Consider the following 24,723-nt stretch of genomic DNA (forward strand, 5'->3'; position numbering starts at 1 on the left):
GTTACGGTGATGTCATTATTATACTACAATGTGGTGAGGACGTTCTCCCCCAAATTCTATAACCCCAGTCTAATCATCAGAAAACATCAGACAAATCCAAGTGAAGGGAAATATCTCAAAATATCAACCAGCAGGCTTCAAAAGTGTCAAGGTCATGAAAAACAAGGAAAGACTGAAAAAATGCCAGGAGCTAGGATGACCAACTGCAACAGAATGAAATGGAATCTTGGGTTGGATCCTGGAACAGGAAAAGGGCATGAATGAAAAACTAACAGAATCCAAGTAAAGGCTGTAGTTCAGTTTACAGCACTGTACTAATATTTCTTAGTTTTGACAAATGTACCGTGTTCATGTAAGATGTTAATGTTGGGGGAAGCTGAGGGAAAGGTATACAGGAACTCTCTGTGCTGCCTTTCTACTCATCTGTAAATCTAGAATTATTTTAAAATTAAAACTTTTCAAAAAGTGACTCTATCTGACATCCCTAATGGAAAAACTGCTGATAGTGCACCCTAATGCCATTATGGACTTGTGGATAAAAGACAGGCATATGTGCATCATATCATTTCTTAGTGATTCTTACCTCTGACATTTTTTTATCAATCTGATGTCCTTAGGATTGTCATATGGACCAAATATATAAGATGATGCTTTTCTTCTTGTGAAAAATTTTGGTTTATCATGGTAATATATGCATTATCTTCACAGATTGACATATTGTATCTATATAGCACAGTGTTGTATATGACTTCCTTGAAAGCGTTCTTTTGAAAAAGAATTAAGAAATCCAGGTAAACAGGGATAAAAATATTTTAATTATTGAAATACATTGGTAAATTGAGTAATTTACATTGCAATACTAAGAGGATATACATGTCATCATCAAATTAAAAACTTTCCAAATATCCTCTTAACCATCCGTCACAGGTCCTTGAAATAGTATAGGATTAACATGAGGAGAGGCTGTGATCGTTCGAAAGTAGGATGGGAGACTCAATGGCTATGTAGTGTTTGTAGTCACAGAGCCTTGAACTAAAGGAAACAGGAAGATAATCAAATGTATCTACCACATGCCAGTTTCAGTCATTTATCTTTAATACTGCAATGTCATACATTGTTCCTAATGAAGGAAATTCTCTGACATTTAAATAAAGCTGAAAACCAAATAGTAAAAAAAGGGAAAGAGAGAACAGTAAGAATCAATTTAACAATTCTACAGCTAAAAATTAATGTGAATTAGAAATAGTGAAAGATAACAGACAAATATATTATTTCAGGTAATTCGTCTATAGTGCCTTATTAACTTCAGTTACAAATAGAATAAGGACTTGGTTATATAAAAACTATCAAAAAAGTATCAGTGAAAAGGCGTCATCTTCATGAACCGGGCTGAGTGGCCAGGGTGGAAACGCTGCAGGCGCAGAGCAGCCTGGCTGGGCAGCAGTCTGTTAGCTCATCTTTCGTAGGTGGACCGTGGAAAGTTCCATATGCAGGTGTACTGTCTAACTAAGTCCTTTCTAGTAGCACATCGTTCCATATGCACCCATGGCTTTAACCACAGACTTAAGAACTTTGGGGAGGTTGGGGAGGCAGGTGACTGTTTAGAATTTCCTTGGAAATGTCTGCACATTACAACGTCTCTAAATCTTGATGAACAAGCTATGAAGATAACAGACAAAGAGAAATAATTAGCAAGCTTGAAAAGGTACAACGTCAACAAAAATATATCAGCTGCCTGGCTGGCATGGCTCAGTGGTTGAGCATTGACCTATGAACCAGGAGGTCACAGTTTGATTCCCAGTCAGGGCACATGCCTGGGTTGCGGGCTTGATCCCCAGTGTGCCAGTGTGGGGCATGCAGGAGGCAGCCAATCAATGATTCTCTCTCATCATTGATATTTCTATCTCTCTCTCCCTCTCCCTTCCTCTCTGAAATCTTCCTCAGATTGCTATGATGGTTCCATAGCAATCTGAAGGTCTATCAATTATTTACTGATTTTCTTTTAAGTAAAACACACATTCAACATTCACTTCCTGTTTACTTAAGACTTAATGCATAGCCAGCACAGCTCTAATCACTGACTTATATAAAGAGACAAAGTCAGGTAGAAAAGAAGACTCATAAACTTACAATGAAAACATGTCATAATAACTCCCCAAACTAGCTGCATATCAGCATCACCCAAGTTAAAGGTACAGAAAGCTCAGCCACAGCCCTATCCCTTCCCTACTTGGGCAGACTCCTGGGAGGGGTCCTGCCATCCACATTATGTCCAAGGGGAATGCTGATGTAGCTAGCCCATTCACTGGCATCTGAGAGCCATCCCTTGAGCTCCTCTGTGCTGGCAACACTCCACGCATCTAAGCAGGCAGAACTTTCACCCTCGAGTCATCTGTAGAAGAAACTACACGTTCGTATCGTGATATAAGTATTCTTAAAAGACTGAAATCACTCCCCAATTTGCTTCAAAAAGCACCCAAGTCAACTTTGAACTTTGGTCATTGAGAGAGTTCTGTGGCTTTATTTCAAAAGAGATTTTACATGTGAGGCCACAAAAACGTGTCTCCACTCCTCTGCATACAATGTCTTTCTTTCCAAAGAACAGTGTTCTCATCAGGGTTTCTGCCCAGTAATTTAAGCCCAAAAGCCATGAGTTCAGATGTGTTACAGATAAGCACCACATGGGTGCTTAGCAACTAGGGAAAACTGACAGTCTTTCAACTTAGGAAATGTTGCAGGTAATTCAAAGGAGGCCAAAGAAAAAACCGGAATCAAGCTGGTTGTATAGAAATAGGGAAAACTGAGAAGAGAGAGGAATGGCAATAAAACAATATACATTTATAGCTATGAGTTGTAAGGAAATATTCTAGCCAGCTGTCTAAAGTTAGGTGGGCTGGATTAGGAGCAACAATGCTAAATTGTTATCAGGGAATTTTAGATGCATACACAAAATTTAGCAATCATCTTGCCTCCCCTGAGAAAACTAAAAGTGAGAGAAGAAGGTAAAGGATTTGTCTAAGGTCCTGTGTTAACAGAGCTACGGAGTCGCCTGATACCTGTCTACGTGGTACCTTTTCCCACTCTATTCCCTTGCTTTTTGAAATACACCCTGTTTTCAGGAAGGTAAACAGTAACATGCATTCTTTCAACGACATTACCTTTTTTAATTGATGAAAATAATTAAAGTACTACTGCAATAGGGGGAAACTGGCAGGGAATTTAGAGATCTATATGGAGGGTTAGAACTCTATTAAAAAATACCTCCATCAAATTCCTAGAGAAACTCAACATCCTAACGTGGTCATGGGCACGAGGGAATAAAGCTCCATGATGCTGTTGCCTTGACGAGGAAATCTTTGAAGAAGGGGCTACCCAAGACTATGTCCCCATCCCCAGTGGGAAAGCTTACTAGTATTTGTCTCCACCTATGAGCTTATTTTGTGACTCTTCCCCATCCCAAACACCAACTCCACTATGTCCTTCAGCAAGAATTGGTTCCACAGCAATCTGTCTTGCTAAGCATTAATTCCATTTTATAGATTTAAAAATGGAGACAACAAAGAGGAAGTAGTCCTGGTCAGGTGGCTCAGTTGGTTGGAGTGTCATCCCTTACACCAAAAGGTTGTGGGTTCAATCCCCAGTCAAGGCACATACAGGAGGCAACCAATTAATATTTTTCTCTCACATTGCTGTTTCTCTCTCTCTCTCTTTCTCTCTCTCTCTCTCTCTCTCTCTCTCTCTCTCTCTCTCTCTTCCACCCCTTCTCTCTAAAAACATGTCCTTGGGTGCAGATTTTTAAAGAAAAAAAAAGGGGGGGGATAATTTGCCCAGCTCATAAGTGAAAGAGCTGGAATTCAAACGCAAGGCTGTATGGCTCCCGAAAGAGAATGGGCTACCTCAGGAATCTCAGAAGACAGCATTCCTGCTCACTGGAGGTTCAAGAGGCGAGATGTTATCCAGCATGACGGAAAGGCAGAGGGAGCCACCCATTAAATGTGTTGTTAGACCAGGTGGGCTGAGGCTCTTGCCTCTACCGAAAGGCTGCTTGGTATGTTTCAGAGGCTGGGGTAGGTAATAAATGAAGCTATTTTCACCTGTTCGTGTTCATCGTATTATAATTCTAACTCCAAGCTCTTCACCAGGACCCCAGGTCCACAGTGCATCCTTTAGACAATGTTTTCTTCTGTCTACGTTGAACATGCTTTATGATATCCAAGCAATAAACTTGGCCTATGATTTTACTGTTCCTTCCCGCATAACTTGTCACTGATGGATTGCCCATCTCCACTGGAGTTTGGTACTGATACATCTCCTCTGTGTACATTAACTAACTCCTGGCTGTTGTCAAACACTTAATGTTGATCCTAACCTAATTCCCAGCCCCAGCCTCTCTAGTCTCTCCCTGACTTTCTAAGGTCCTAGCCCCTTAACGTTTTAGGCAATGGAGAGAGAAATCTCACTGTTTTGGGTAAACACTTGGCTTGCCTATATTAAATGAATTAAGTTTCAGTTGAAAGAAAATAAAAAATATTTTAAAACCTGCAAAGGAAATTGATCTGATCATTAAAGACTCTTTACAATAAAACATGTTCTGTTCCATAGATTTACGCACAAGATGAACCCCCCTCCTAATCTTGAAGTCCAAGATTTCTTAGAAATACATAGTAAAATAGTATCTATAGTTCATTCATCAAGGCTAAAAATTTCCAATTATTTAGAAAAATATACAGTACCTCTTGATTATCATCATGATATTTTCTTCTAATCTTAAAGAGAAAATTAAGAAAAGTTAACTATTCAGAACATATTCTAGTTTCTTATAAAACCACAAAGAATTGTGACATAGATTATTTGCTAATTCAAATCATAAAGTAGAGAAACAGCAATGAGGAACAAATAAATAACGTATGCTAAAATTAATGTCATACAGCCTTGTGTGCACATTAGATATACCAGTATTAATAGCTCCTTAAAACTCCATGAGACAACTGTACAGTGCCTAGTAAATCAGCACTCTTTACCACAATCCTCACTTAAAAGTTTACTTAAGCAAGAAGCTATCTACAAGGTTGCAGTCACACCTATTATCAAAAGGACTTTGTTCATCCCACAATTACTAGTGCGGTTAACCTTACTTCATTTAATTGTACAACAGGCAGTTACTCTTCCTCTAATCACCAGACTCATTACCTTGTATGTTCTACATGTAAGAATTTACTTGTATGTTCTACAAAAAAACCCGTAAACTGACGGACACCTTACCTTCCATTTTCACACTGATCAACACTGAAATTAATTAAAAATGAAACATACCAATACCCCTGGAGCATAACCACAAACAGGCGAAATTATGACTCTCATCACATGAGTGGTAATTTCAACAAATGATTCCAAAGAACAGATACATGGTTCCCTGCTACTCAGTAATATGTAGGTTGAGTCAAGCAGGCTGAAATTTAAATTTCATATTTTTCACAAAACACAAAATACATCTTTAGAGAAAATAAACATCACGTGATTTTGCTTACTTTTTCGAACTGTCTTTGTTGGATTAGATACCATGTTGACAGCTTCAGATGGGAGACCAACATACACTCCTCCGTAGTTTCTTCAAGAAGCAGATATAGAAAAATCAGACCAATTTCGATGGAACTTTATATTTGAAGAAAGCAGTAGAAGCATGGAGTAATTCAAACAATTACAGAATTATTAAAATAACTCATGCTTTTTCAAAAGTAGAATTCAGACTGTTATTGCCCTTGGAAATGCAATTTTTTTCTACTAAAAGAAGCTACATATATAAAAGAAAGCTATACTGAGTTAGTAGAAATTTTAGATATTTTACTTACAATAGGAAAGAAGAAAAGAGATATAGAAATAAATATCAGTGGAGTGATGTAACATTTATCAAGAATTCCCAGGGGCTAAAGTGATATTCAATGCTATGGACACACAAAAACATTTCAGCTATAGGTAGACATAAATATAAAATTCCGAGACAGGAGTAATGAGAGCAGGGAGAGTTAACCAGAAGAGGAATGGGGTGACGGAGAAGGCTGAGAGAATAAAGCGAGGTCACCTGCTTAGGAAGAATAGCACAGGCAAAGGCCACAGGGTGAAAACTACTACAGGCCACGTGCACAGGACAGAAACCACACTTGCTTGAAAGAGGCAAAGATAATGAACCCTGGGCAAGTTCTTTTCCAGATCACATACTCCATGCCAAAAGTTGTCTTGGTGGAATCTCTACTCTATTAGTAGTGTGCTACAGTGTTAAATTAAATTTGTGAGTTAAATTAAAGCACGTTAAATTACATCCATGAGATGTGGCCAAAATTATTCAAATTAAAGCCAGCTTCACTATCAAACATACCGCCTCTTGTCATCTTCTGTTAACGAGTCTTCTGTTCTGAAAGGTCAAAAACATTTGTTATGAGACGTTTGGTTATATAGTCAGAGACTTCATTTTTGGTTATGAGAAAAGGGACACTGAGTTAAAGTCTATTTTATTTCAAGTTCTTCCATCAAGTATCTCTGTTACACAGTGTTCTGGCTCTTCCTCAATCATTCATACACTAAAAAAAATGGGTGATTTTCTACTTAACAAACTATGCAAACCCAGCAAATGCCAGAAAGCTCAACTGCAAACAAAATTAAATGCTGAGGGCAGCCAACATTGGGGAGAACACAGAAATGAGGTGTCGGGAAGCCTGGGTTCTTCTCTCAGCTGTGCCACCCAACCCCTGTGTAACTGACAGGCTGTGGGCAAGTGGCCCACATGTATCTCATTTGTAAAATAAAGTGGTCGACCAGATGGCTCCGAAGGTCCCTTCCAGGGTCCTAATACACTATGACTTTGTGTTTCTCATGCCAGTTCAGTGGAGCAACTCCAGGTATGAAGTATTTCTTTAGTACAAAAAGAATTCATGTCAATTAGATCTTTTTTATCTAAAAAAAAACCTCCCACCATTTCATGCATGATCTATTGCAAAGAGAAGGAGGAAATGTTTAACGGGAAGTCTGTAGAAGGAATCACTACTGTAAAATGCACAGCCCCTTTCCCGGTATAAGGGGAACCCATATTCTGCTAGAATTCCTTGGCATATTTCTAAGAGGATCAGGAAGCTTTCCTTGAAGCACTAGTTAGCATACATACGTTACTTTTCTGAAAGAAAAGAAAAACTCAACAAGATCCAAATATATCTGGCTGAACTCAACAAACAATTCTTAGGGGCTTCAGTCAAGAAGAAAAGCAGCCTGGATGGCATGGTTCAGTGGTTGAGTGTTGACTTATAAACCAGGATCATGATTCAATTCCAGGTCAGGACATATGCCTGGGTTGCAGGCTCAGTTCCCAGTGTGGGTTGTGCAGGAGGCAGCCGATCAATGATTCTCTTTCATCATTGATGTTTCTATCTCTCTCTCCTCCATTCTTCTCTGAAATCAGTAAATATATATTAAAAATAATAATTAAAACTTTTTAAAAGAAGAAAAGCAAACTGAAAATATCTAAACAGCTTCACTGAATCTTCTAATTCTAGGGACTGTCTAGGAACTAATTGTGGGTTTACCCACTTCAAAGCTGTAAATATTCCAAATTTATATGTACATGAGATTTTACTTCATTGCAACAGCCAGTAAGTCCCAGTCTATAAAGGAGGGGCTTATAAAGGTGGCAATTATCTGTTGCACATTGGCCATGCCCACAGCTGATACTCCAATTGAGTGCAAGATCCGCTGGAGGTCTCATTGATCCAAGTGAGCACATAACCTGCCCTGGCCAGATAATTACCAACTTCATTTCTCTCTTGCTCAAGTTGGGTCGGTTTTTAATTCAAAGGTGTCAAAGTCACACTGTATTAAAAATGGTGTTATGCTCATCGAAGTGGTATAACAAAGTGTTGTTTACTCCTTGTAATTAAAATGGATTTATAACTTGTTAGTATACGTAATAGGAAAATGATGGTGACAAACTTGTTCAAGATTATTAGAAAGGTTTACTTGGTCCTGAGTGATAAAGGTTATCATGAAATTATTTTTGAAGCTATATATAACTGATAGATTTGGACATATTTTCTGCCATAGCTAACCTTTTCATATCCAGTTATGTATCTGTTTATTTTAATTCTTTTCCTTCTTAGTTCTGCTTAAGGAGAGAGTCAAGGTTTTAAAATATATTTTAACTTCCCCAAATATAACAAAATCACAAATAATTTTAATCTATTATATATTAACTAGAGGCCCAGTGCACGAAATTGGTGCACGGGGGGGGGTGGGGGGGTGGGGGGGCGGGGGGGGGGGGTAATGTGTCCCTCAGCCCAGCCTGCACGCTCTGCAACCTGGGACCCCTCAAGGGATGTCCGACTAACTGCCCTCCCCTGCAGGCCTGGTCACCCCTAACTGCCCTCCCCTGCCAACCTGGTCGCTCCTAACTGTCCTCCCCTGCAGACCTGGTCACCCCCAACTGCCCTCCCCTGCTGGCCTAGTCACTCCTAACTGCCCTCCCTTGCCAGCCTGGTCACCCCTAACTGCTCTCCCCTGCTAGCCTGGTCACCCCCAACTGCCCTCCCCTGCAGGCCTGGTCGCCCCTAACTGTCCTCCCCTGCCACCTGGTCCCCCCCCCAACTGCCCTCCCCTGCAGGCCTGGTCCCCCTCAACTGCCCTCCCCTGCAGGCCTGTTTGCCCCTAACTGCCCTCCCCTGCCGGCTCGGTCACCCCTAACTGCCCTCCCCTGCCAGCCTGGTCACCCCTAACTGCTATCCCCTGCTGGCCTGGTCACCCCTAACTGCCCTCACTGCCAGCCTGATCCCCCCAACTGCCCTCCCCTGCTGGCCTGATCGCCCACAACTGCCCTCCCCTGCTGGCCATCTTGTGGTGGCCATCTTGTGTCCACATGGGTGCAGCCATCTTTGACTACATGGGGGCAGCCATCTTGTGTGTTGGAGTGATGGTCAATTTGCAAATCACTTCTTTATTATATAGGATTATTTAATATCCTAAAACCTAATCTGTATTCATATGTCAGTAGTTTGTAATGGCATTCAAATAAAAATTGTATTTGTTCTAAAAAAATAATCAACAACCTTAAATATCTAACTTGCAGGAAATGATCATGTAGCTACCATATTTATTGGATAATAAATTAAGCTTCAGATATAATACAAAATGTGAAAAAAATACCACTTATGTCTATTCTTTTAAACCTTCAAATAATTTATAATGCCTGCCTTTGTACATATGCCCTCATGTATAAGATTGCTGCTTCACCCATTCCTTCCACAAACAATTATCCTGCAATACGATGACTGGAGACCAAATACTACATGGGCAAATATGGCATGATCAGTGAGTCCCTCTCATGTGTCAGGTACAGTGCGGGGCACTTCACACCATCAGTGCTATTCCTCACAACAACTCAGAGAGTTCAGACCTGAGGAAATAGGTTCAGAGAGCCATGTCATTAATACACATGCAAGACCAATAAGCAAGACTAACACTGACCCTGACACCAAAGCCACACTCTGCATCCTAATCCACCACTCTAATCCGCCTCTCAAATAGGAAGACATAAAAGTCAATAACACTTCCAGTGACAAACCAACTGTATTCCCTTTGCTGTACTTGACATCCTCCTGACTGTTTTGTAACTACCAATCTGTACTTCTCCATCCCTTCATCTGAAAGGTTCTTTCTTGTTGATATGAGAAGTGGATATTATCGTGAGGCAGTTCAAAACAGGGGGGTTAAGTTTATCTGACCACTAAGCAACTGAGCAAGAAACTTAAATCTTTGGGATTCTAATCCTTGGGAGAGTCTCAGGTTTGGAATGATGCCCTGGCTGTCTGAACACTGGTGCTGCCCATCTGGACACCATTTTAAGATATCATTGCACTTGTTTCCTCTCACAAAACACATTTCGAAAGATTTTGTTATCAACCGGCCTTAACAGCGAATTCACTGATATTTTCTTAGACATACAGATGCCAAAGGGAGCTTGTGATGAGCCTGGGATATCCCGGGCTCCCACTGGGAGCTGATGTAATGGAATCTGGTGAGCCTGTGCGGCATCATTGTGGGCACATGCAGGTTTCCGTTCAGTTTCTGAGGGAATGAAATTAGTCCATCGTGGTCCTTCTTCGGCCTCACAGACACAGAACGTTCAGGTGAGGACCCCGCTCAGGCCAGCGCCTCCCCACCAGGGAGCTCTGGGATGAGCCAGTCTGCTTCACGGAGGACTTGATTATTTTTCTTTCCTGGTCACTACAGCTTAAGTGGGAGAAGGGTGGCTACTGGGTGGCCTGCAGCTGCAACGGCTGGTGGATTATAAAATCTGTCCCCCAAACCATCAAGAGGGAAGGAGGGAGAACAGAACACAAAGCCACACCTCCCGGCTCTGGGAGAACAGCGGCATGGACAATCTAGAAAGTCCTCAGAAACAGGTCTCATCACTCTACTTTCTGCCAGTGCTGGAGCAGATCAGGAAAGGCAGCGAACAAGATGACCTCACCCGTGAATCTTCCCTTAGAGAGGAGAGTCCGGAGATTAAATTATTCCATGCTGGAACAGATCAAGTGAAAACGAGGCCAGCTCACAGCAGATGAACTGGAAAAGAGGCCAAATGCTCTGCTGTTCTTGATAACTCTACTCAGGGGTTACTGGTTCATGATTATGACTCAGCCGGCCCATAATCTTGCTCCCTCAGAAAAGGAGCAAGTGGACAGACATCAGCCAGGATGAACCTCCTCGAGGTAATGCCCTTCTAAATAACAGTTCTAACAGCGTTCAGGAGTCAAGGCCCAGACACCAAAAGCAGAGACACTGAAGAATGAGAAATCTACCGCAAACGGAGAAGACACCTTGAGAATAAGGCTTCTACCAAGAGAACCAAAAACATAGGATTAAAAATAAAAAGTGAAAGGTAACTTTTACCAGGTTCCCACTCTGCTCCGCTGCCCTGGCCCCAAGGTCACCACCAGGGAGCCAAAGGGGCTCAATGAGGGGGGAAGGAAACTAGCACAAATTACCAAAGGGTCAAGGGTGACCCAGAACAACCATGTGGCACACCAAGGTAAAACGTGCTCTTGCTAGACATGTGCTGGACATGAAGCTATGTCTCTCACCACCAAGTGCCCACCCGTTACTCTGTGATGCTGGGGCTGGGGTTCTGCAAACCACACTCTCCTTTGCCATCTTGCTCCCTGGCAGGTTCCACCAAGGAGATGCTGGAGATCAAATGCAAAGGAGGAAAAGGACTACTCTTTCCAGCTTGGGTGCTGCTCTTGTCAGCATCCCCCAGCAGCTGGTTCCTGTGTCCCGAGCAGGACCCTTGACTCTCCTTTTCTGGTCACTACAGCTCAAGTGGGGGACTGGGGGCAGTGGCTACTGAGTGGCCTGCGGCTGAGATCACTGAGGGATTTCAAGAGTCAGATGTGTCATCTCCAGCCTGGGGCGGCCCATCTTCCCAGCAGCAGCCAGGCAGCACTCTCTCCTCAGAATCTGGGCCCCAGCCCCTGAGAACCCCTCTTCCTCCAGCTCCTAGATGTTCATAACCCCAACCTCTTTCCTTTGTCACTCCAGCCCAAGCTCAGGTAGCCTCTTCCCACTATTACTAGTTCTGTTCATCTCGGCCTTCCTTTCTTACATTTTCAATCCTCCAACATCTGCTTAACCAAGTCCTCACAGTACATTCTCTCTGCCAGAATGGTTCATGACTTCCCTTACCCTGACTGGACACTAACTAATACATCACTTGGCGGCAAGAATGGGCTTCATCTCACCCACCGAACCCGTCTCGCTAACGCATCTACAGTACTTGTCACTTTCTGTTCATCAGGTCCACTTGCAGTGTCATCAATACATTGGATCAGTATGATGTGCTGTGCAGAAGAGAGGATGGGACACAGAGGCAAGACTGATGGTGTACTGTCAGCCAGGCCAGGAATAGCAAGCTGCTCCTGGTAATCTTTGCAAACTGGCTCAGATATGAAGGATTTGCCAGACGAAAGGGTGCATAACAGAAGCCAGGGCTCTGTTGGTTATTTTCAATGAAGATGCCATATCTTGAACAGCAGCTGAAACTAAAATCACCTCTTCATGAGCTTTACAATACTCCGAAGTCACTCTGTAAAATAAATTTGCCTTCTGCACAGGCCACACAGGCAAGTTCAATGGGGACAGGAGAGGCATCTCCATGCCTTTGTTTTCCCAAGTCTTTTGTGAGGACACTACTTTCTGAAATTCCCCCGGGGATGCAGTATTCCTTTTGTTTATTATCCTGGGAGGGAGGGGAAATCCCATTGGCTTCCACTTAGCCCTTCCTACCAAGACAGCCTTACTTCACCAGCCAGAGGGCCAACTGCGGGGAGTCAGCCAGATGCCAAATATGTCTTCTCCAATCATGAATTCAAGAACTAAGAAAATAACCAGAGCACGGGTCTGCAGACTATTACACCCACTGTAATTCTGAACATTAGCCAAAATTCCATTTTTTACCTGACTACCATAGGCCCGCACATGGACTGGTGGACCATAGTGGCACTTTGGGTATTAATATAAACTCAGAGCCAGTGTCTAGAAATGTCTAAAAAGTTCAGGTACTTTTTTTTTTTTTTTTTAGCTCTGGACCCAGTTGCACATGAGTCCCTTTGGTGAAGACGGAAGATGATCTACAGCACATGCCTGTGGCCATGTTTAATGTTCCCTCAGGGAGCATGGCCTCCCCTTTAATCAAGGGGCTCAGAGACTACTTTGGGTCTAGAAACTGAGTTTCCATTGTGATGACTCAAGTCAGGTTCCTGACTCCCAGACCAGAAGTTTTCCCCTTATAGAAATACACAGAGGTAGAATATTAACCTTTTAAAAGGCCGTCCATCTAATTCATCCCAATGGAGACTGTGATCAACTAGCTATGATCAGAGCCTTCCAAGATAAAACATTTTTTTTAAGATTTTTAAAATTGATTTTAGAAAGGAAATGAGGGGGAGAGGGAGAGAAGCATCAATGTGAGAGCAAAACATGGATCAGCTGCCTCCTGTATGCTCCCTACCCGGGATCGAGCCCAAAACCCAGGCATATGCCCTGACAGGAAATTGAACTGGCAACCTTGCAGTGATGGGACAATGCCCAACCAACTGAGCCACACCAGCAAGGCCAGGAATAAACATTTTAACTGCCTCTTCATCCCTGTTGTCCATTACAGTAAGTGTGTCCACCTTGTCTCACGTGTTAAGTTCTACCACCACTTGGCCTCCGCTCCTAAGAGCCCATCTCAGGGACAGTTTCTCCCACTGTCATAGCCATCTTACGGGGGAGCCACCTTAGAGCTTATCGGAGATAAGCTCTATTCTGTTTCTCAATGGAGCAGGTCACACTTCAGAAATTCACACCGGCATTCCTATCTCCCTAAGCCTTTGGGTCCCTTCCTCTCCGTTGTACCAGGGAAGCTATGTCATAACTTCCCCGGTTAGAGTGCAAGCTCATTCTGTTTCATCAACTGAGTTAACTGAACCGTCCCAACCATGCACCTAAGTTATTAAATCTAGAATCTCCATTAGATAATAAATCCAGGCTAACTCAGTAGATACTCCTTCCTTCTTCGTTGCACACCCTTAGAATCCATTCCCAGGCACATTCCCTAGGTGTCTGGTCATACAACCTACAAAACCCTGCAGTTATTCTGTGTATAAGCTCTCTCCTTCCAGGTTAGACTGTGCACTTGTCCCTTTGGGGAGCACTGGGGTCTGCCTCTATTTGTGGGTCTAGTGGCAAATGGGTGACTAGAGTAAGTCTGGAGGAGGACAACTGCACCCTAACAAGGCAACCACCCCAATTCCATGCCTCCCACCCAACTGGCCTACCCCCTTTCTCGACGGCACTGCCAGGAAAACAGAAAGTTCCTGGATGGCAAAGAAAGTCCACTCTGTCACTAGTTTCCCCTCAGTTCTAATTTGGGCCCGTCTAGTGCTCTTGAGAGAGGAAATAGGAAACATAATAGGCTACAACAGCTGTCTCTAATCTAACCAGGGACTAAACAGCCACAAAATCCTCCCTGCAATATGGAACTGAATCTAAAACTCTACCAGAGAAACCCTTGAGTTTACCACAGTTTCAATGGCCTAATACCGTGGTCGGCAAACTGCGGCTCGTGAGCCACATGCGGCTCTTTGGCCCCTTGAGTGTGGCTCTTCCACAAAATACCACGGCCTGGGCGAGTCTATTTTGAAGAAGTGGCGTTAGAAGAAGTTTAAGTTTAAAAAATTAGGCTCTCAAAAGAAATTTCAATCGTACTGTTGATATTTGGCTCTGTTGACTAATGAGTTTGCCGACCACTGCCCTAATAGAATGACCAAATGCAATGAGACGGGAAAGTCACAGCCCACCTTGACTTCTGGCCTCCCTATCAAAGTAAAGAGTAAAGGGAGGTAAGGAGGCAGATAGATTGGCTTTTTTTTATTCAAAGGTATATAAGCAATCAATGTGAATAATTTTAAGGGTCTAGAAAGGATGAGATTTAAGTATAGTTTAATTGTACCTACTGGCTAAAGTTACAAATTCAAGATCTCTATGATCAGTTATGTGTGCCTCTGTGCCAAAGAGAGAAGTATGAGAGTGAGTGAGAGAGAGAGAGAGAGAGAGACAGACAGACAGACAGACAGACAGACACACCCCAGGGAAGGGCCAGAACTAAGTCTGGGTTTTGGGTATCGACATCGTCCATTCCACAGCTGTGCCCATGATCAATCTTAGAAGGAAGACTTGCTTCTATAGTCCAGAGAGCAAAGGAGCAAAGTAGTACTAAAGGACTTGCATTATTGTTAATGAGGAGTTCTTCCATTTTCTAGTTATACTAAAGGCCCAGTGCACGAAATTCGTGCACGGGTGGGGGGGGGGTCCCCTCAGCCCAGCCTGCACCCTCTCCAATCCAGGACCCCTCGGGGGATGTCCGACTGCCGGTTTAGGCCTGATCCCACAGGACCATTGGCTCCTAACTGCTCGCCTTTCTGCCTGCCTGATCGCCCCTAACCACCTCTGCCTGCTGGCCTGATGCCCCTAACTGCTCCCCTGCTGGCCTGATTGCTCCTAACCACCTCTGCCTGCCAGTCTGATTGCCCCCTAACTTCTCCCCCCTGCCGGCCTGATCGCCCCCTAACTGCTCCCCCACTGCCAACCTGATTGCCCCCTAACTGCTCCCCCCTGCCAGCTGATCACACCTAACCACCAATGCCACCATGGCTTTGTCCGGAAGGACATCTGGAAGATGTACGGTCTAATTAGCATATTACCCTTTTATTAGTATAGATGTGGGCCACTACTCTACAGAGTAAGCTTGCATGCTAAACGTGTTTGCTGCAGAGAGAGCATGACCGAAAGCCTAATGGTAAGCTGCATTCTCCACTACTAAGAGAGCGCTTTCTTTCTGACCATAAACATCATTTGAAAAGTTGTGGAAAGTGCTGTAGTATTTGAAAAAAAATGTAACCATGCAATTATTTTTTTAATCATCAGCTCACATACCATCTTATGAAGAAAACCTTTTAAGCCAAAGGAACATTTCCTAAGAACCATGGAACATGTATTAACTATTTTGGACCAGGTTTAAAAAATACACTGGGCATTTCATTAAAACTGGGTCTCTTTTGTTAGCAAAAATGTAGCTTCTTTTACCAAAGGAGAGGTGTTCAAGGAGAAAGAACGTCCAAGGTTAACCCAGTGGTTCTCATGATAACCTAAAGTGAGATCACCTGCTCACAGGCGCTGATTCAAATTCTTGGTCGCAGCATCAATGAATATGTTTGAGGGTGGACCACTAGTCACTAATATTTCCCCCACTTGGGAGATTGTTAAAAAGATAAATCTTCAGTTGACATTTTAAAATTGACAGACCCTTGCAGAGTGGTATACTGTTGAGTGACATCTCTCTTACCAAAGCTGGCCCAACACTTGGCCCTCACACAAGCATGTCAGAAAAAGAAAAAAGAAAAAAGGAACTAACCATCAGCAACCACAACTAAGCTTACAGTTGGATAACTTCAGATTTCAAACCTGCTTTCTTATATCTCAGTTTCCACCAACACCTGTAGCCTACTTCCTATGAACTTGCTAATATCTTAATCCTTCTCAGACTGAACATCTACACTGACTCAGATCCTCCAGGTAACTGCACGCCTGTCTGCCTCACACTAGCTCTGTAGATCCTTCCTAAATGAACCAGACAGACCGAATTTCTCTGACTTCTTTCAAGTCAAGGTTCCAGGAGGTGGGCTGCCTCCAAACCAGTTACATGTCTGCGGTTGCTCTTTGGGGTGAGATGGCTCTCCTCTCTGCCTCTCCTACTTATCATTGTATTCTGTTCCTTCCTATTTAAAACCAAGTATCTGTACAGAATACCTAAATCTTTCCATCAGTTTATACCACTATGATTTCTATCTTATCAATAACTATCACTTTAATTAAAAGAAACCTTATCCGGCCCTGACCAGGTGGCTCAGTTGGTATGTCCCATACAGCAAAAATGCTGCAGGTCCGATTCCAGGTCAGGGCACATACTGAGGTTTCAGGTTTGATCCCCTGTCGGATGCATGTTTCTCTCTCTCTCCCTCTCCCATCCTATCTCTAGAATCAATGTAAAACTTATCCTTGGGGGAAAGAGAGAGAGAGAGAGAGAGAGAGAGAGAGAGAGACAGAGAGAGAGAGAGAGAGAGAGAGAGACAGAGAGAGAGAGAGAGACAGAGAGAGAAGGAAGGAAGGAAGGAAGGAAGGAAGGAAGGAAGGAAGGAAGGAAGGAAGGAAGGAAGGAAGGAAGGAAGGAAGGAGCCCTAGCCGGTTTGGCTTAGTAGATAGAGCGTTGTCCTGTGGACTGAAGGGTCCTGGGTTCGATTCTAATCAAGAGCATGTACCTTGGTTACAGGTTCCCTGGCCTTGGTCAGGTGTGTGCAGGAGGCAACCAATCGAAGTATCTCTCTCACATGGATGTTTCTCCCTTCCACTCTCTCTAAAAATCAATGGAAAAAATATCCTCCGGTGAGGATTAACAAAAACAAAAAATTTAAAAAGAAAGAAACTTTATCCAGAGTTACTATCTATACTAATAAAAGGCCTGTGGCCATGCCGCCGTATTGGGCAGGGCGCGAGCTACGTGCGGCGATGGGCAGGGCAGCCAGCTGAGGCAAGTGGAAGCCAGCTACTAGTGCACGATTTCGTGTGTGCTGGGCCTCTAGTATCAAATATAAACCACTACTTTTTTCTTCCTCAGTAATACATGATAGTCAGAATGTTTTCTTCACTTATTTGCTTAGTTTCTGAGTTGTATACTAGTAAAAGAGCTATCTGAAGTGACCTTAAAAAGGGTTTCAAAGGTAAAATAATGGAACCATGGCACGGATCCATTGTGTGCACTCTCAGGAACAAATACAGATGACAAATGTTAGACAGGAGTCCCTCCCCCACATCCAATTAGCATCTCCTAACTCATGCTGGCTATAGCCTGCCTTAAAATGCACGAAGTTCTCACTTCCCTAGCTTTCCAGACATAACATAGTTATGGGGCAAAAAAAAAAAAAAAAGGGAGAGAGATTTATTTTTTTATTCATCAAGAAAAATATTCTAAATCTAGAGCTATTCTTATTAGCAATGATCTAAGAAGCTGAAAACCAGTCTACAGTCTTTTCTTTTTCCGTATTTGCAGTGCCATTAACTTAGCTTGATTTGTAAACAGTAAAAATTTAATATGGAAGCCTCTGCAGACTTTGAACATAGCTAACTATCTTCTTTTAGTTACCATTCATTGTAATCTTTTGGCATAAGTTTATTAATTGACAATATTGACTTCCAGTCACACCACAGTAAGTATAATTATACAGATAAATTATCTCCAGATAAAGTATAATTATTTAACTTTCTTTATAATGTTTTATGATGGCTCCTGCTTTTTAGGGTGCTTCTGATCAAGTCTACCAAACAATTACATTTGATTTAGGATCGAATTTATGTTTTATCGTGACCTGTTTTGGCCTATATGCAAACCTCATTCATTTCTTCCCAATTTCAAAACTTCTTTGGACAGTCATATTTAAATTTCTTCCTTGGATGAGTCCCTTGGCAATATCGGTCCCTTTCTTTCTTCTAGAATGTATTACTGGAGAACTTGAGTAGCAGTCACTCCTTGTATGGGGCTAATGGATCAGAGCTGCATTGCAATTTCCCTACCCCTCTACTGCTCTCCTAAGAAGCACATGGAGTTGGGGTTATTTCATCACTGGCTGTGAAAGTGTCATTTGCCATAAGTAAGTCAGGAATGTTCTCTCCACCTCCTTAGCTAAAGAACCCTTGCTTTTCCCTGATGGTATCACTTTTTCAGAACCTGGAACATATGCTGCTTGTTTTCTCATATCCCAGAGTCTCCAAACAGGAGATGGAGCCAGCATGCTCCCCCAAACTCCCCACAGAGCTCTTTCACTCGGGGCCAATTCCGCCTTCACTCAAAACCTCTCCCCTCGGGCGTCGGAGCCCCACTGCAACAGCCCCAAAGTCCCGAAGGCCTTGGCTTTCTTTCTAAGCATCGTGATCATCCAATCGACCTCTTGCCTCACATTTCACTGACTTCCTCTATCCCAACAATTTTAATTGCTGCTCTAATAACTTACTCCCACGGCTGCTCAGTGGAGCTTAGTTCCTGGAACTACTTCACCTCTGACATTTCAGAGGAGAAAATCCCACTCCCTAAGGGGGAGAAAAGTCTTCCTTCCGCTGTTCCCAGTCCCAAGACCCCCGCTGTCTTGTTGCAACTTCACCTCCAGTCCATACACACACACACACACACACACACACCATTCATTAGCCCCCATGGGTGTCCCTCCCCCTCTCTCTAGCCCATGCCTTGTAGTCAAGCATTTCAGCAACACTTGCTGGTCTCTATCCTTGGAGGAAGCCACCCATCTACTTTATCTCTTCAAGGTCATATTCCACTGGGTCCTACCCAAGGAAAATCTAACCATGTATGGATGGACACCCACTGGGACTGTGTGATTTCTATGAAGGTAAGGCCCTCAAGGCAATGGGTCTTCTGCCATCAGGTATTCACAACAGAGGCTCTGCTAAATCTTTTCAACAACACTTAAACCACCCAACCCTCTCTAGCATTTACAGGGGGCAGCAAGGCATATGCCAAGTATTATACCAGGACACAGAATCTACTGTACCAATAACCATCATAACCCTCGAGCAGTTAGTTAAGCACTCTCTGCCTCATTCCTCATTTGCAAAATGAAAGAGCATTATTGTCCCCATCAGACTGCAATGGGTATGGAATGAGATAATGTACCCGAAGTGCTAGATTCGCTATATAGCTCACAGCCTTCAATCAAGAGGAGCTACTAACTGCAGAGGATGATGGTAATGATGAAGATGGCCACCCTGCACAGTTAGTGCTATTCCAATTTTGTAGATAAGAATACTAAGGACACAGCCTCAAACTGCCAGAAGCCAATTCCAGCATGTCATAATTGCAAGAGTTTCATCGAAAGGTTGGTGGAACTTGGGGACTCAACAAGAGCTGAGTTACATATGTTATCACCTGTTAGGAATGGCTAAAGGCATTTCCCCAAACCTGAAAAGGATGGTTGTTTGCTGCCAGACAAGCTCAGGGCATCTTAATCTACATGTTATTGCCTCCTACTGACCAAACACCTGAACAGCAGCCGTACGCTATTCCCCATTCTGACAATGGACTCTAAACAAAACCCTACCCTTTGAAGTGTATGTCTCCACCTTGCCTTAGGGCAAATTGTGTTAATAAAAAGCAAGGGGTCCTGAGACAAGGAGAACTTAGCTCCTTTAGCTAGGCTCCTCTGACCTCCAATGCCTTTCAAAATTATCTTTCAACTCTGGACTCTTATTTAATCTATGCACGGCCCTTCTCCAGATTCCAGAACCCTTCTAGATGCCAGATCAAGACCACCAGCGTTAAATGTCGCCCAATGTCCAGCATTAATGAGCTACTAACTGCAGAGGATGATGGTAATGATGAAGATTCTACCCTGCACAGTTATTGTTATTCCAATTTTGCAGATAAGAATACTAAGGACAAAGCCTCACACAGCTAGTAAATGGCAGCAGGTCTCTCTGCTCCCCAAATGCATGCTTTTCCAATGCTACCCCCGCCCCATCCTCCACACCCTGCCAACTACTTCCCAGAGGATGGGTCCATCAGACACCCTTGGGTTCGTAACAAGGAACAGAGAGCTGATATAAGTGCTTTAGATACAGAAATTAATAAAAGGTTCTAAGAAAACTCAAGACTGGAGATTCGTAATTTCATTTTTTTAAAAAGACAGAGCTTCAGTATGTTTTATGTTAACTCATTCCAAGATAATTTTCTCTCCAGCTGCCACCTTCCATAAGAATAAAACTGCTTTGTCAAGAAAGGAATCTTAATGAAATGTCACTTTACAAGTTTTAAGTGAAAGAAGCACTTGAGTTATCTTGCTTACAGTGAGTGGCTATGGTCTTTTACTTTTAATAGTAAATGCTATTAAGCAACTACTAAGTCTGAGTCAACTTGCTTAATAGCATTTCTTATTTGAAACATATTTATAATGTTTTTATAACTACTGCTTAAAATTTTAAGTTGAGTTTTTTTTAATAACATGAAAATTGGCCTACATGGAGAACATGCTTTGTTTCTGCCTGCCCAGATGTAATTGCCCCCATTCTGGTAACAGCATCCCAATTTTTCTTTGGAGTGGGAACCACTCTCCCACTTTTTGGCCATATAGAGCTAATTGCACTGATTGGCTGCAGCAATGGGCACATGACCTAGGCCTGGCCAATGAGAAGCTCACGTTCCCTGGCCCACTGACTATTTCAGAAAGAGGCACAGAACCCCAGTCCTGGCCAGGGAGAGCCTCGCCCTAGAACTTTTAATCAAACCACAAGGAAAGAGAAGGCCTTTTCCCACAGGAATCATTAAGCTGGTAAGATATAAACTGGCATCTCCATCACCACCTGGGGAAAGCTGCCTAAGCATGGAGCCAAAAACAGGAAGGCAGAGATGAGAGCGTTCGTTCCTGTCATTTGATTACCTGAACCCCGATGATTAGGCCAAACCCCTGGAGCTTTTCCGTTACACGTGCCAATAAATTCCTTTTTGTTTGTTTGTTTAAGCCAGTTTAAGCTGGGCTTCTGCCATCTCCAACCAAAAATATCCCAACACAACCTGTTTGTGCCAACGAGCTAAGATCATTCATTGCAATTTAAAAAAGCATGGCTGATCTTTGCAGGTTTGTGAAAGCAGCCAAATGTCATCACATTGAAGCCACTTCTGTTTTGTTCTGCATGTCACTGCACTGTGATTTAATTTTAAAGAGACAGAGGGAGGGAGAAAAGGGAAGGCTCACTCCCAGATATGCATGCGAGTCTGTCTTAAGGCGATATCTTCACCCATGCATTCCTCCTTATCTCGAGTTTTTAAGGTTAATCTATCTTTTTAATCCTTGTCGCCTGTTCTAACACCTATTGCCATCAATTATTTTCTCCCTCGCCACAGATAACTCCCTCCCCAAACCAGCTTTTCTGACTCTACTGGTTTCAACCCTTTAGCCTAAAAGTACACCTACATATCCTCCGCACAAAAATTAAATAAAAGGGTAACAGACTTCAATGTACAAGATCAGACATACACACAATCAGGCAGAATTAGAAAAAAATGGAATAGTGTAAACTATTAATGATGGTTGTCTCTGGTGGCAGAATAACAGCTGATTTTTTTCTCTTACTTTTCTGCCAGCCAGCATGGCTAGGTGGTTGAGCATCAACCTATGAACTAGGAGGTCATGGTTCAATTCAGGACACAGTCCCGGGTTGCGGGCTCGATCCCCAGCAGTGGGCATGCAGGAGACAGCCGATTGGTCAATGATTCTCTTTCATCATTGATGTTTCTATCTCTCTCTCCCTCTCCCTTCCTCTCTTTCTAAAAATCAATTTTTAAAAAATCTGTGGGGGAAAAAAGTCATGATCACATTCTTCAAATAGCACTTTAGTCATAAACCAAATGATAATCTTGATTTGTACATAGTACAGAAAGTATTTCCGTGTCTCTTCGGCCATACCTACATATATCTAAAGGTCATAATCATGAAATAAGTGTGTTCCTTAGGAAGAGTTTAGCAAATCATAATATTAAATACTTACACATCTTTAGCCGCTCCTGCAGGGCCTAGAGGAGAAAAAAAAAAATAGGTTTGTATTAGTGAGATAGTTAATATTGCCACAAAAATTTTCAGCCCCCCACAAAAGAATTTAAGACCAATACCCAAATAAAATAATATTCTATGAGATGACTTCAGAATATGGTGTTTTAACCGATTATTTCAGGAAAAGGAAGACAAGACAATCATAAAATTCAAATCCTAAATTTAGAATTTATTCTGCCCATGTTTAGCAATTCCTATATATTACAAGGTGGTGGTTCTGAAGGGATTTTATAGATCACCTAATCCAATCTTCTTGTTTTACAGAGAAAGAAACAGATGGATTTGAGAAATATTTTCTTTTTTTATATATTTTATTGATTTTTTTTACAGGGAGGAAGGAAGAAAGATAGAGTTAGAAACATCGATGAGAGAGAAACATCGATCAGCTGCCTCCTGCACACCCCCTACAGGGGATGTGCCCGCAACCAAGGTACATGCCCTTGACCAGAATCAAACCTGGGACCCTTGAGTTCACAGGTCGACGCTCTATCCACTAAGCCAAACCGGTTAGGGTGAGAAATTCTTTTCTAAGCCACAGCCCTTCTAAGCTGGTGTCTATCTGGCATTGTGCTATGTCACACTCTGCACTGGTCACAAAGTAAAGCAAAGTCAGGAGCCAAAAAGGTGACGTCCTGCGTGAAGGAGGAAGGGTCAAGGACACCAGCCCAGCTCCCGAGGAGTCACAGACATTTGTCACGGTGCTCCCACTTGCCATGGGGCCTCCCCGTTTCTGCTTCCCACTGACATGCCAGAAACAACCCATCTCTTCTGGACCCCAGTCTATCACTCATCACAGGTTCTCTGCCCACCACATAGTCTCCACACTTCCTTCTCCTAGTATCCTTACCTAGCGACACAGAGCTTGGTTCCAACTTTACTATCCACGTAACAGCCAGTGTCCTGCAACCTCTCAAAACCTCACTTCCCTCATGTGTCAAATGAGGGTAATAAGAGTAGCTTCCTCAAAGGTTATGAAGATTAAAAACAAAAAAAAACTATACATGTAAACATAGCACAAAGTCTGGCCATAAAAATAGCTCAGTTGTTATTATTAACAGTCACATTCCACTTAATATCTCGATCTCCATATCTATGAAATGGAAATTAAAGTAACTTCTGCACAAGTCACAGAAATATCGAAATAAAGGAAGATGTGCTACAGAGTAAGCAAGCGAGTCTGCAGGGAAAGTTGTTGCCAGGACTGCAAGGACTGTGCCCTGGGGATACTAATTTAGGATTGTCCTGCTGCAAACTCCCTGCGGAGCACACAGATAATCAAGACTGTGTCTCAAACAAATACGTTTAAGGCTTTGACCAAGCCTGAATTTTGTTACAAACGTAGTTCCTTCCTTCAGGGAAGGGTAATATTTCTGTGCCACAACTATCATTTATATAAATAAAAAGTGCTTTGGCATCTGAGATCATAAAACCAAAAAAAATCCGAAAACTTTAAAAAAAAATAATCTTAACATAAGAAACACTGCCAACAGCAGCGTAACTCGAGAGAGAAAAAATAAAGGATTAGTGCCACCCAAAACCCGTGACAGTGAACATGTTATTTCAAAGTCAAAACAAGTATGAGAATCTGGAAGACAGTCCAGAATTAAAATAATAGCCTTCTTTCCTCATTTTTATTTTCATGGAAAAGGAAAGGGAATTGAGGGGTTTGGTGTGGTCAAGAAAAGGGAGACACAAATGTATCAGAAACTTGATTCTGGGAAGTGTTTACCTGGAAAAGAAAGCCGAGACCATCCTGTGGACCGTGAGTCCATTCGGCAATGAAGGGCCACCTAGTACAGCCCACAGGGAAAGGAGGGGGCAGATGCCACCCCTCCACCTCAGCGGGGGCAGCAGGGTGGCAGGAAAAGAACACCATGGGATGGGAAGGCAGAAGGCCCCAGTCAAGTCCTTGTTCCAATATGTGTCTAACAGCCAATAAATCACGCTGCTTCCGTTTCTAACTGGGTTTGGATAAAGGCCCCAGAGAAGACGGCTCAATAACGTGTGTGAAATTAGTTCCAAAACAGCGCCATGTTGTCCAATCAGCACTTATTTTAATCAGCCACCAGGAACCCTCCATCCACTTCACCTAGATTGCACCGGCTCCGGGCACCCAGGGGCCTCTTCCCAGCTGGGTTCGCCATCTCCCATCCCGCAGGCCAAGGCAGGGGCCTGGAGTTACCTCCCCAAAGGAGGTCAGAGATCATGCCTTTGTTCTCAAATGTCCCTTACTCACATCACCATCTATTTAACAATGGAGAGGAGGGCAAAGGAGTCAGGAACACTACTTCAAGGGCATACATGTGCTCTGTTTTTATTAAGGGAAGAAAATGTGCAAGATAACATGGTATTTTAAGTTTACAAGGGCAGGTAGAACATGATCCCCCCACACACAACTTCTCAGTAAAAAAAAAAAAAAAAAATTTAATCATTGGGGAAAAACTGCAATTGTTGGAAACCCCCAGCAAAACTCTCA

The 24,723-nt window shown here is 42.8% G+C and overlaps 1 protein-coding gene across 1 annotated transcript in view; it reads right to left on the minus strand.

Moving 5' to 3' along the window:
* Positions 1 to 715: 715 nt before the first annotated feature.
* LOC307101625 (overexpressed in colon carcinoma 1 protein) overlaps positions 716 to 24,723 on the minus strand; it is a 34,915-nt gene continuing 10,907 nt past the window's right edge. Inside the window, exons 2-6 of the mRNA XM_079774776.1 lie at positions 22,186 to 22,210; positions 6,374 to 6,409; positions 5,529 to 5,608; positions 4,734 to 4,766; positions 716 to 1,659 (exon numbers count right to left, since the gene is read on the minus strand). Of these exons, the coding sequence (XP_079630902.1) occupies positions 4,762 to 4,766; positions 5,529 to 5,608; positions 6,374 to 6,409; positions 22,186 to 22,210 (146 nt within the window). The 3' untranslated portion in view covers positions 716 to 1,659; positions 4,734 to 4,761. The remainder of the gene's footprint in view (positions 1,660 to 4,733; positions 4,767 to 5,528; positions 5,609 to 6,373; positions 6,410 to 22,185; positions 22,211 to 24,723) is intronic.

Source organism: Cnephaeus nilssonii (assembly GCF_951640355.1).
Source record: "Cnephaeus nilssonii genome assembly, chromosome: 6".
Classification (NCBI taxonomy): domain Eukaryota; kingdom Metazoa; phylum Chordata; class Mammalia; order Chiroptera; family Vespertilionidae; genus Cnephaeus; species Cnephaeus nilssonii.